The sequence below is a fragment of the Mya arenaria genome, chromosome 15 (genome assembly GCF_026914265.1).
Source record: "Mya arenaria isolate MELC-2E11 chromosome 15, ASM2691426v1".
Classification (NCBI taxonomy): Eukaryota; Metazoa; Mollusca; class Bivalvia; order Myida; family Myidae; genus Mya; species Mya arenaria.
Window position 1 is genome coordinate 36,461,698 of NC_069136.1, and position 14,277 is coordinate 36,475,974.

Here is a 14,277-nt window from a genome sequence, read left to right on the forward strand (position 1 = left end):
TGTTAGGTGTTTCTGAATACCAGTAATGGTCATGTCTTTTGTTAGGTGTTTCGGAATACCATTAAAGGTCATTTCTTTTGTTAGGTGTTTCCGAATACCAGTAATGGTAATTTATTCTGATAGGTGTTTCCAAATACCAGTAATGGTCATGTCTAATGTTAGGTGTTTCTGAATACCAGTAATGGTCATGTCTTTTGTTAGGTGTTTCTGAATACCAGTAATGGTCATGTCTTTTGTTAGGTGTTTCTGAATACCAGTAATGGTCATGTCTTTTGTTAGGTGTTTCTGAATACCAGAAATGGTCTTTTCTTTTGTTAGGTGTTTCAGAATACCATTAAAGGTCATTTCTTTTGTTAGGTGTTTCCGAATACCAGTAATGGTAATTTATTCTGATAGGTGTTTCCAAATACCAGTAATGGTCATGTCTAATGTTAGGTGTTTCTGAATACCAGTAATGGTCATGTCTTTTGTTAGGTGTTTCTAAATACCAGTAATGGTCATGACTTTTTTGTTAGGTGTTTCCAAATATCATTTCTTTTGTTAGGTGTTTCTTAATGCCAGTAATGGTCATTTCTTTTGATAGGTGTTTCCGAATACCAATAATGGTCATGTATAATGTAAGGTGTTTCCGAAAGCCAGAAATCGTCATACACATACCTTTTGTGAGGTTTTTCATCCAAGTTCTCCGCCACGTATGTTTTTAACTCGTAGTCCACTCCGCATGGCTGAAATATAAAAAAATAAAAATAATACCATGTGTATTAAAACTCGAAACTGAAGTTCACAAGTTGAAAGCATGGTTCAAGCACCATACAGCTTTATAGTTCATATACCAGGTATACATAGGAACAAAAAACAACAATTTCAAGGTGGACATAGGTCCTATTACTATATTGAATTATGCCTGCCTTATGCTGAGCTGTCATATTGCACTGCAAGTTGGCACCAATGTTTCTTTTTTTTTAATTTTCAGCTCATCAAAACGCTTTAATAATTGCGTGTACACCAATCTTTTTTTATTTTAGCCAAAGTGATTGGGCTACATCCCATACATATTGGGCCAATTGTTTAGTACCTTTTTGAATTTGACAACATGATTTCTGAGGAAACTTAAAACTCAATTATTTCCATATAGAATTTGAGCTTCCCAAGACCATCCCTTTGGAAACAATGTAAATACTAAAGAAGAGCATGTAAGTAAGTATATAAACATCAATTTGGGCCAATTTTCTTCAATTTTGCTCCATTTAAATGCCATTTAAAGTCTTAACAACTTTATGATTGGAGAAATAATGCACTTTTGTTAAAAAAAAGGAACATTTCAACTGAGTTATTACACAGTTATTTACAAATCATGAGTAAGGTGTAGTCAAAATTGAAAAAAATCTGAAAATTTCCTATAATTTAGTCAATCAAATACATCATATCTGACAGTAATTAAGGTTTAAAATGTTTCTGATACAGAATTTAAGAGTAAACATGATTCCAAACAATTGCCATGAAATTTGTTCCACCCCCTGTTTATAGCACATCAAAAAACCCTAGGAATAATAAAACAAGAGGCCCAAAAGGGCCTATGCTCTACTGGCATGGCTTTGTGGTCATATCAATCCAGAGCATGTATGTATGGGTAAAAAGCAACAGACATATAGTTTATGTTTTGTGTTTGGGTTACCTGAAAACATAGCACGTTCAACATCTGAGCCCAGAAAGTATTGTAAGCAGATTAGTTGCATGGACTATCTTAATATGTGCCAAGTAAAAGTCATCTGACCAAAAAAAAAAATGCTTTCAAAACTGTACTCATAGTAAAAATTTCTGTAGTTTTAAGTTAAAAAAAGTTGGTCAAAAGGTCAAAGTCAAGGGCATCCTAGGACAACATTGATCAAACATTCACAATCAATTGTGCTGAGATGGATGCATGAACACACAAAAAGATTTTCAAACCTTTCCAGATTTATGTTTACCAAACCTGTGAATCCTGGGTGTGGCCAGTAATGACACCAGGTGCATAACTTAAACATTCACAACCAATTTTGTTAAGATGAATGCGCAAACTACAGAACTTAAAGCTAAAAAATGGCCTTTGGGCTTTCAACAAGAACAAGGCAGAGTAATTCACAAAATCAACTGCAGAAGCAAAAAGCAAATTGTCTCTCAAAATCCTAGACTTGCAAATTGTCTCCCTTAACTCTAGACTTGAATTTACATGTACATGTAAACTTGGCTAAAAATAGAATTCGCTCATGCAGACCTGGCTAAAAATAGAAAGCATTTCTTTAAAACTTTCATGGCCCATAATCTAGGCATTCATGGGCAAATCTGGCCGGTTTTCGAAAGGAACCGAGCTCTAATGGATATCTAGATACTGTACAAGTTTCATCAAGATACAATCAAAACTGAAGACTGTATCGTGTTCACAACCAATTGTTTACACAATAGCATTATTTTATACTATCAAGGGCCATAATCTAGGCATGCATGGGCGGATCTGGCTGGTTTTCGAAAGGAACTGAGCTCTAATGGATATCTAGATACTGTACAAGTTTCATCGAGATACAATCAAAACTGAAGATTGTATCGTGTTCACAAGCAATTGTTTACAGACGCACGGATGCACGAACGCACGGATGCACATACTACGTACACATTACCATCGCATAAGATGATTTTCTTGATGGTTGGTGAGTTATTGCCCCTTAGTATTAATTTGAAGCTAAAATTGTATTATGTAGTAAAGCGAGTTATTGCCTCTGAGTAGTAAATTGAAGGCTTGAAATGATCTTGATAGTTGGTTGAATAATGATTAAATAAATTGACTTATTGTCCCTGAGAAGAAAGTTGACAGCCATAAATGATATTCTTGGTAGCTGGTTGCATTATGATTAAATAAAGTGAGTTATTGCCCCTGAATAGTTAATTGAAGGCTATAAATAGTCTTCTTGGTAGTTGACTGCATCATGATTGAGTAAAGTGAGTTATTGCCCCTGAATAGTTAATTGAAGGCTATAAATGATCATCTTTGTAGCTGGTTACATAACAGTTTAGTAAATATGGTTATTGCCCCTGAGAAGTTTATTATAGGCTCAGTGCACAATGAATGTAATTCCTTTTATTTTTATATGGAGTTTAAACAGCTGTCTTGGGCCCAAGCCCTAGAAATGTTGTTAAAAGATCTAATGGGTGGACTCCTGTTCCAATGTATACCTTTCCTGTGTCACCAGGTGCCGGCTGAAGTGTCACTGAGGCGGGCGCATTTGGAGGCAACTGAAATAAACATGAAATCTATATAAAAAAAAATCAAAATTATCTAATGATATGTGTATAACAAACCAAGCTTCTGTATTGTGGATGTGTTTTTTTATTGTAAGATAATCCAACAAATTTAATAATCAATAATGAAATTGAAAGGACAACCATAATTAATCTTTGATAATCATAAATAATCGAACATCTAAGTATCTATGTCTTTAATAATGTATTAAAATTCGCTTAACATATAGTAAGACAGAAGAATAAATTCTAAAATGAATTATTTGTTTGTAAATTCAAAACACCAATTTGGAGATATTTTGATATTGTGACATAATAAACTATGTAATGCAATGTACTTTATGATTTTTAAGTAAAATTATCAAATTTGATGGAAATCGATTTTTAGGTGGTCATGATCAATTTTTGTCAATGTTGGGTGCCCATGGGCAATTATATCACAATTTTCTTTACAAAAGCACTTGAAGCTGATTCCTTTATGGACCAGGCATAGCTTGTCAAATTTTTAGCAAGAGTTACGGAACTTGTCACACATAATTATGCGTACCCAGTACTATCAAAGTGGATTTTATCAATATAAAAAATTGAGTAATGGCCAACAGTAAAGTATTTGCATGCCAATGGTGATGACGACCTCAACAACAACAACACCTACAGCGACACCAAGGCTAAGACAATGCTTATAAAACTGATAAAATAAACTATTTCCAACCACTTTCATGACAATTGTTGAATTGTCTGTTGGAAATGAATTTTTTTCACAACTTTTTTCATTATGACGCATAAAACTGACATAAAATTTAAATGACTATCATAAATTTTCACTTTTAAATGCAGTGCACTTCAAATGCCATCAGACACAAGAGTATAGAGGGTAAAAGAATTCTAACACAATTTAATCAGATAATTGTGGATGCAATTCAGTCCCATGGGAAAACAGAATATCGAGATGAACATTTCTACTCATGAATAATTAATATAAGCGTGAGAGACACAATAATATCTATAAGTCAAATCATATTATGGACGATTTAGCATTGAGCTTTGAGAAATAAATGTTGAATATATACGTTCTTTTCCATATAAAACAAGCAAAACATGCTTGTCTATTAGTTAAGCAGAGCACAATGGCAATGCCTGTTTACGGTCGGGGTGTATAAGCTTATTTATACTCGCATTTTGGCAAGGCGCATTCAGCGAGTACTTCAATAAGATTGTAAGTCATTTCAGGTTTTTGGGGCATAGTGCCTAGACAGAATGTTACCTTGGGTACAGCTACCCTGGTTCTTTTACTAGTACCAGTGTATTGCACTGTCACACGGGACATTTAACGTCCCTTCCAGAACACAACTAGAGATTGCTTTTTTGAAAAAGCGCATGTCTCCCCCATTGTGTGGTCGTAGGTGAGAAATAATCAATGATGGATCCCAAAATCAATAGGGGCCATCAACTAGTCATGACTAACTGGCATACCAAGTATGAAGTTCCTGGGTGTAAACGTTCTTGAGTTATTGAGCAGAAACCGGTTCTTCACCTCAAGGTCAGTGACCTTGACCTTTGACCAACTGATTGCAAAATCAACTAGACATCATGACCAACCTCACTTCAAAGTTTGGTGAACCTAGATCAAAGCATTCTCCTGATATTGCACGGAAATATTTTTTTACATTAGAGGTCACAGCGACGTTGACCTTTGACCTTGTGACCCCCCAAAATATAGGAGTTTTCTAAACCTCATGATCAACCTCCCTACCAAGTTTGGTGAACCTAGGTCAAACCATTCTCAAGATATTGAGCGGAAATTTTTTTTACATTGGGGGTCGCCGCGACCTTGACCTTTGACCTAGTGACCCCAAAAACAATAGGGATCTTCTACACCTCATGACCAACCTCCCTACCAAGTTTGGTGAACCTAGGTCAAACCGTTCTCAAGATTTTGAGCGGAAATGTTTTTTATATTGGGGGTCGCCGCGACCTTGACCTTTGACCTAGTGACCCCAAAAACAATAGGGATCCTCTACACCTCACGACCAACCTCCCTACCAAGTTTGGTGAACCTAGGTCAAACCATTCTCAAGATATTGAGCGGAAATGTTTTTTACATTGGGGGTCGCCGCGACCTTGACCTTTGACCTAGTGACCCCAAAAACAATAGGGATCCTCTACACCTCACGACCAACCTCCCTACCAAGTTTGGTGAACCTAGGTCAAACCATTCTCAAGATATTGAGCGGAAATGTTTTTTACATTGGGGGTCGCCGCGACCTTGACCTTTGACCTAGTGACCCCAAAAACAATAGGGATCCTCTACACCTCACGACCAACCTCCCTACCAAGTTTGGTGAACCTAGGTCAAACCATTCTCAAGATATTGAGCGGAAATGTTTTTTACATTGGGGGTCGCCGCGACCTTGACCTTTGACCTAGTGACCCCAAAAACAATAGGGATCTTCTACACCTCACGACCAACCTCCCTACCAAGTTTGGTGAACCTAGGTCAAACCATTGTCAAGATATTGAGCGGAAATGTTTTTTACATTGGGGGTCGCTGCGACCTTGACCTTTGACCTAGTGACCCCAAAAACAATAGGGATCTTCTACACCTCATGACCAACCTCCCTACCAAGTTTGGTGATCCTAGGTCATGCGGTTTTCCAGTTATCGATCGGAAACGAAGTGTGACGTACGGACGGACTGACGGACTGACGGACTACCGGACTACCGGACTACCGGACTGACGGACAGGGCAAAAACAATATGTCTCCCCCAGAGAGGGGGAGACATAATTATTATTTTTGTAGTGTTGCAGCGGGGGATCGAACCAGCGATCTCTTGATTGACAGTCAATTGTGTTACCACTCGACATTGTTGATCAATTACACCTTAAAAAAGCAAGGTTGAATTGAAGAGTCAGGCTATTTTCTACAGCTTTTACAGCAGTTTCAATCATTGTTTGTCACAATGACGTTGTTTTCTGTGTTGTTTAAAGCTACAAATTCAATTGGCAGGGTATGGTGAAAATGATGCAAACAGTCAACGTTATGGATGCTTTGTGGGGTATTTAGCCGTCTTTTACCTCCTCATGAGTAAGTTCCATGGGTTACTTAAAGAACACGCCAAGTTTTTGTTGAAGACGGATATTTTTTCTTTGATGTTGAACTTGATTGACAGGCCTTAGATGGTTATTATTAATAATAATTCCAAAAATAAGATGTAGCTCATGTCAGGGCGCCAATCATTTTTCTAGTTAATGTTTATTTGACGGTGACCTTTGACCTACATACCCCAAAATAGATAGGAGGAATCTACTGACCTTGACCCATGTTGATACCAAGTTTAAAATCTCTACAACAATTTGTTGAGAAGTTATCGATTGGATATGAAAGTGTCACAACGACACAAACAATGCGGATACTGGCACAAGACAAGTATTCCCTGTTATTGCAATAATTTGAAGGCAAAACAAATTTCAAATAAGCAAGAGCCGGCCACAATCAGATGCCAATGCTCCACAGTTTCTCCCTTTTGATCAAGGGAAAATATATACATTTGCATTCATTTTCTGTACAATAGAATTTACGTTAATTTTGCATGAATGGGTCAACCTTTTGTGATCTTTGTAAACGGAGTTTCACACTCACCCACCTGGGTCATGGATATGTAACACATGAATAATTAATGTGCAAATTATAACAAAAATGTGGAAAAAAAACCCTAATGAAAATGGGAAAAAGCAAGGATTGATTCCTATATTTTGTATGTTTATGCAGTATGACTGCTTGGCCCGAATTTTGCAATTTTCGCAGAGGCATGCTACATGAATTTGCAGAATCATGGCCGAGTGTTCATGTTGCATAAACGAACCAAAAATAAGAATCAATCCTTAAATAATTTGACAAAACTTAAGCTAAATTTATGGGACTGTTGAAGTTGTTACACATATGCATATTGTCATAATAATGATGAGTATAAAATTCAAAATATTATTGTAATAATGTTTCTTATGTTCATTAGCCAAAGATTTGAAATTTTGACACATTGTCATTACAACCAATGACATCCCCCAGGCTATGATAATTCCGCGACTATTTTCTCCAAATCTTGAAGAGAATAACAACAGAAAACATGTACTTAAGAATAAGTTGATATATATTGCCCTCTTAATTTCTCAATGTTTTACAAATTATAATATCACAAGATCACCTCAAAGAAAAAGGGATAAGCATTTGGCCCAAGCTTTTTAATCAATCGTTCCTGCAGCCGCGTGGGTGGCTTCTGCTGCTCTTTGACTGGAGGATAAACCTGCAACGATGCTAAAAACAGATCCTTTCGGAACGTGAGCCCAAGAACGTCCAAATCCTCCCGGCCATATCGGAATGCTGCTAGCACGTGGGCGTAGACTTTCCGCTCCTTCAGGTACTCCGGGTCCACTAAGACTACCCCATCTGAAAAATAATTAAAAAAATGTATTATAAGATTTACACAATGCAGTAGAAATTACATGGACAAGCCTGATTTAATGTTTGCCTTATAAGTAGACAAAGACATTACTAGGATTTTGTTTACAGCCACATTTTCCGATCAACAGGGGTTCTAAAATACATCTGAATATGGTAAATCCTCACCAGGGGACCTATTTGAGTTTGAGGGATTTATGCATGGTCAAACAGATTGAGTTTCGTTTGAAATTCATATATATATTCCTTTGAATGTAACTTCTATACTGTTTTGATACAATTGTCTGAGCGTAAAATAATCTTGACAACTCTACAATAGTCTGAAGATAGAAGCTTTAGATCCTGACTTAAGGATTATCCCTGAACTTTAGTACCCCTGGATCCTCCCAACAAAAACCTGGAAACACCCATTAAAGGGCCATTAAACACCCATTAAAGGGCCACAAAATAGGTTGATGCAAAATCATTTTCAAATTTAAAATTACTGCATTATTGTGTTTAATTTGGCAATAATTTGGAGCTATTTAACTTGAGAAAGTTTGTACTTTTAGTTAAAAAAAACCATTGAAAAAGGCTTGTAATTTGTTAACTGTACACAAATCATATGTTTTTGTGTGTGTTTTTTTATCAATAAAGCCAATGAGTTAAATATAATAATGTATTTAAAAAATTTTTTTTGAATCAAATCAAATCTATATTGTGCCCCCTTAAAGACAAATTATGGGATATATTCTTGATTGTGTTTTGTGGATTTAATATCTAGGAGCAGATCCAACAACACACAACATAGCTTGCCAGCATCACAAGATATTTCCCGAGGGCAATATGCTATGATGACGTTCGACAGTCTTAACCTAATTTACTGTGAATTCTTTTCCCCAATGTTTGCATGACAAATTATTATAACATTATTAATATAATCCTCATTGGCATGCTGTTACAGGAGAATCACAACATATGATGTGACAGCCATAATATCATCTGTTTAGCAGCCATGCAGCATTTAAATTATCTGAAAAGTTCTGCTCCTCTCTCCCGAGCCTAGTTCCAGTACAGACTTCCAAGTGATTTGTCATAATTACTGGTCCTCTCTGACAGAAGCCCAAGGCCCATCAGTATTAAAGCTGAACATTATTGTCAGTTTGGTGTAATTTGCAGAAACAAATTGTTTTATACTTGAATGTGCTATTTGTTGTATTTTAGTGGTTCAGTAACATTTGACAAACGAAGTACATTTTTTCAGGTTAGGTGTATCATTGCTGATAACAAATTATAGAACATGGACAGATGTTTCTTAATGTATCATTGGCGACAATACAAAACGGAACAGGGAGATAAAATCATGGTTACAATACAAAACAGAACAGGGCAGATGTATCCATTGTGACAACAAATTTCAGAACAGGGTAGATGTATCCATGGTGACAGAATGTTTCAGAACAGGGAAGATGTATCCATGGTCACAACAAATTGCAGAACAAGGTAGATGTATCCATGGTGACAATTTATTTCAGAACATGGTAGATGTATCCATGGTGACAATATATTTCAGAACAGGGTATATGTATCCATGTTGACAACAAATTTCAGAACAGGGTAGATGTATCAATGGTGACAACAAATTTCAGCACAGGGTAGATGTATCCATGGTAACAACATTTTTCAGAGCAGGGCAGATGTATCCATTGTGGCAATACAAAATAGAACATGGCAGATGTATCCATGGTGACAACAAATTTCAGAACAGGGTAGATGTATCCATGGTGACAAGATATTTCAGAAAAGGGTAGATGTATCCATGGTGATAACATTTTTAAAAACAGGGTAGATGTATCAATCATGACAACATATTTCAGAAAAGGGTAGATGTATCCATGGTGACAACATATTTCAGAAAAGGGTAGATGTATCCATGGTGACAACATTTTTCAAAACAGGGTAGATGTATCCATGGTGACAACATATTTCAGAAAAGGGTAGATGTATTCATGGTGACAATATTTTTCAGAAAGGTGTTGATGTATCCATGGTGACAACATATTTCAGAAAGGTGTTGATGTATCCATGGTGACAACATATTTCAGAACAGGGTAGATGTATCCATAGTGACAATATTTTTCAGAACAGGGGAGATATATCTATGGTGACAATACATATAGTTAAGCAGGTAAGATGTATCAATGGTGACAATACATTTGTACATTTCAGAACAGGGTAGATGTATCCATGGCTGCAATACATAGTAAAACAAGTTAATTTATCCATGGTGATGACACATCTCAGAACTGGGTAGATGAATCAATGACAATTCAATGACAGACAGTTCAGAACTGTGTAGACAATTATATGACAATTCAAAGACCAGACAGTTCAGAACTGGGTAGATGAATCAATGAAAATTCAATGACAATTCAATGAAAAGACAGTTCAGAATTGTGAAGATGTATCATTGACAGTTCAGAATTTTGTAGATAATTCAATGACAAGACAGTTCAGATTTGTGTAGAAGTATCATTGACAGTTCAGATTTTTGTAGATGATTCAATGACAAGACAGTTCAGAACTGTGTAGATGAATCAATGACAATTCAAAGGCAAGACAGTTCAGAACTATGTAGATGAATCAATGACAATTCAAAGGCAAGACAGTTCAGAACTATGTAGATGAATCAATGACAATTCAAAGGCAAGACAGTTCAGAACTGTGTAGATAAATCAATGACAATTCAAAGGCAAGACAGTTCAGAACTGTGTAGATGAATCAATGACAAGACAGTTCAGAACTGTGTAGATGAGTCAATGACAATTCAAAGGCAAGACAGTTCAGAACTATGTAGATGAATCAATGACAATTCAAAGGCAAGACAGTTCAGAACTGTGTAGATGAATCAATGACAATTCAAAGACAAGACAGTTCAGAACTGTGTAGATGAATCAATGACAATTCAAAGGCAAGACAGTTAAGAACTGTGTTGATGAATCAATGACAATTCAAAGGCAAGACAGTTCAGAACTGTGTAGATGAAACAATGACAATTCAATGACAAGACAGTTCAGAACTGTGTAGATGAATCAATGACAATTCAAAGGCAAGACAGTTAAGAACTGGGTAGATTAATCAATGACAATTCAAAGGCAAGACAGTTCAGAACTATGTAGATGAATCAATGACAATTCAATGGCAATACAGTTCAGAACTAGATGAATCAATGGTGATAACAATTTAAAGAAAAGAGCAGTTGGTCAATAGGGACAAACAATGCACCAATGGACAACACATTTCAGAAGAGGGCAGGTGTGTTACTCACAGAACAGGGCACTTCCCTGAATTGGTCATAACTGGTCAAAGGCATTGTATGGATGCCTCCCTAGTCTAGCCACTGATGTTGATGGTGATAAACTAGCTATTGTATCTAATGAACTTGGGAAAATCCTGTTGTCAATCTTAGTTGTGGTTTTTATATGGTGCATATAAATAATTGTTTCCAGTGCAATAGAATCCATCGCTAATGATCTAAAGGGCTGCAATTTGGAGCCAGATGTGTTTTGAAAAGACCTGTTAATAAGCTATTGAATCAACTTAAGTCGTTTGTGTGGAAAATCTATAATGGAGACCCCAGACTTTTCTGAAACTAATTTTCGAAGCAATTACTAGCATTTCAGGGGGGAACAGGGGGAAATGTATTAAACCACAACAAATATAATGAATGGTTTGGCATTTCCCAATCCATATTTGTAGGTATAGAAGAATGTTTTGTGTTGTTGTTTTTTAAACTTAACCCATGAAGTAAATTTGCTATACTGAAACTAAAAAAATATTGTCATCAACATCCAGGCTAAAATTAAGAGGTTATTTTTGAGAGTAACTTAGCATTAAAGAGACATCAAACAAACTTGGGGCTTAATTAACATACAGATTTTGGCTTAATTAACATACAGATTTTGGTTTAATTAACATACAGATTTTGGTAAAAAACAAAACATTTAAAATATCAAGGAGACAGGGTTTTTCAGCATTAAAATGCTCAATCATGTGTTTGCGAAAAAATCAGATATGCAGCAATATGAATGGAGATATATTTTGTCAGTCTCATGAAAGTGGTCTTTTACATGGTTATCATTTTCAAAATAGGAAATTTTACTACCGTATATGCACGCTATAACACTATAATATACATGTATTTCAAGGGCAAATTTAGTTTTAAGGGTCTTTTTATATGACTCATTTAGAAAGTCATGCTAACTATTTGAGACAAACTATTATGTCACTTTTTTACAATTTTCATAAAAACAGACAATATGTTGATGCTTCAACTGATTATAAGTACTGCAAAATAAACATTAATCAATATGAAATTAAACATTGATTTTTTTTTTTTTTTAAAACACTGTTTCTCAATGGTCCAAATTATCAACCATTATATTAACACATACAAATCTGATATATAAATGAAATTTGTTATAAACGTTATGAAAATGCATGATTGGTAAGTAAGGATTTTAACAATCTTTAGGTCTTACCGATTGGGTCAATATGTGTCAGGTGGTCGATAAAATCTCGCTTGCCGAGGTAAACTGTCACCTTGCCATTCGGGCTCGACTTCTTGAATACTCTGAAAATAGAAGAGACTTGATAAATATGCATATGCTAAATTTAAATAAAATCCATATGTAATAGTTGGTTGTTTATTTTTTGTCTCTTAAGGATAAGGTTGGTTTGGCCAGGCGTTCACTTTTTAAGTCACTTTATTTTATCAAGAATTAGTTAAATGGCCGTGGACGAGTTTAATTTAGCCAGTGTGTATGCAGCCTTAAAACTTATTCTCATACTCGAAAATTGGTGTGAATTTAAGCTAGAAATAAAGAATGGAGACTTAATTTGAGCATGTCTGGCAGTCTCTGAGCCTCTGAGAGAAAATTGTCCAAAACCTGCTTGCCAATTATTTTGCAAATACTTCAGAAATATTAATTTTATAATCTCCCATGTGCTATGTCAATTCTTGATAAAACGGCACCCCAGGTTCCTTGTTCATGCCTTCATCATTTAATTTGTCTCAATTTTTATTGTTTTAGGATTTCAAATTCAAACAAAAGAACTATATATATATTAATGTTGTTTATATGAATAAAGATTTGCAAAGTCAACAAACCATATCATTTTTTCATTAACAATAAAAAAAAATGCATTAAATATACAACCAAAAACTTACTCCGGTTTTTTTCCTGATGTGACCATCCTTATGTATATTTATCTATTTTGTTTTCTATTAATACATACAACGCAAAATATATCCTGATTTCTGCACTGATATGAATTTCAACAGGATGCACAAAGTCGACTAATTTTTTTTCGATTTAAAAATATATGACTACTTCAGTCGTAACCATTAAACTGAAACGTCCAAGCTGTCCCAGCTTTATTGTATAAATAGCATTATTCCGTTATTATACAATAACTCCTATAGTCTTAAAATTAACAATTCGAAACACCAACACCTTAAATGGAACTAGTCCTGAAAATCAACAGAATGTGACTCTGAAGCATCCATCTTCTTGCTGAGAAACCATGGCAACCGCGTTAACATTAATTGCAAAATCAGCGGTGAGCATTCAATTAATGTACATGCAAAAGATATCACTACAAAGGAAGTTAATTAAACAGAATTGTCAATTGACTACGAAGACAATCCTAGTTATTCTAAACATGCTATGTCTTGTCATTGGCTAAATATATACAAGTGTATTGCTAGGTAAATGGCCATCAAGGATTGAAACATATGTTACACTAGGGGATGGTACCTTTGAAATGTAAGTTAAACATAGATTGTCTTAATGTGATTTGATTATGCCAATAACTTTGGTCAAATTGCCAGATATAAAACCTTTGAAACTAAATGCACCAATTCAAGTTAAAAATAGTGATATATAACAATAATACATCACAAACCACAAATAATAGTTGTAATGGCACCCACAACCCGAATTATTGATATAATATACACAAGGGTTTCAGCAATAATGGGTGACGCGACTTTTGTACCATGTTGTAATGGACAACGTTCAATAACTAGTGTGTGGTATAAGTGAATAGAGTCATAATTTTAATGGATAATATCCATATATTCAATTACTGAACTATAGTTACTGAACTGCTAATTCAGCTCCGCAATTTCGTTACGCCATTTCTGATATGGGAGTTACTGAATTGACAAAAACAGAAGAAATTGACACTCTGAAACAATGGTGCAAGGTGATGAATTAAGCCAAAAGGTGACTTAGGCCAAAAGGTAGCCAAAAGGTGACTTAAGCCAAAAGGTAGCCAAAAGGTGACTTAAGCCAAAAGGTAGCCAAAAGGTGACTTAAGCCAAAGGTGACTTAAGCCAAAAGGTGACTTAAGCCAAGAGAAGATTTAAGCCAAAAGGTGACTTTAGCCAAAAGGTGACTTAAGTCAAGAGGTGACTTAAGCCAAAAGGTGACTTAAGCCAAAAGGTGACTTAAGCCAAAAGGTAGCCAAAAGGTGACTAAAGCCAAAAGATGACTTAAGCCAA

General features: G+C 35.4%; 1 protein-coding gene across 5 annotated transcripts in view; it reads right to left on the bottom strand.

The window, feature by feature from the left end:
• Positions 1-14,277, bottom strand: part of LOC128219001 (beta-arrestin-1-like) — a 99,941-nt gene that overhangs the window by 31,120 nt on the left and 54,544 nt on the right. For all 5 annotated transcript variants that reach the window (XM_052926800.1, XM_052926799.1, XM_052926796.1 and 2 more), the window contains 4 exons: positions 12,251-12,342; positions 7,477-7,718; positions 3,208-3,267; positions 658-725 (listed from right to left, as the gene is read on the bottom strand). In XM_052926800.1, the coding sequence (XP_052782760.1) occupies positions 658-725; positions 3,208-3,267; positions 7,477-7,718; positions 12,251-12,342 (462 nt within the window). The remainder of the gene's footprint in view (positions 1-657; positions 726-3,207; positions 3,268-7,476; positions 7,719-12,250; positions 12,343-14,277) is intronic.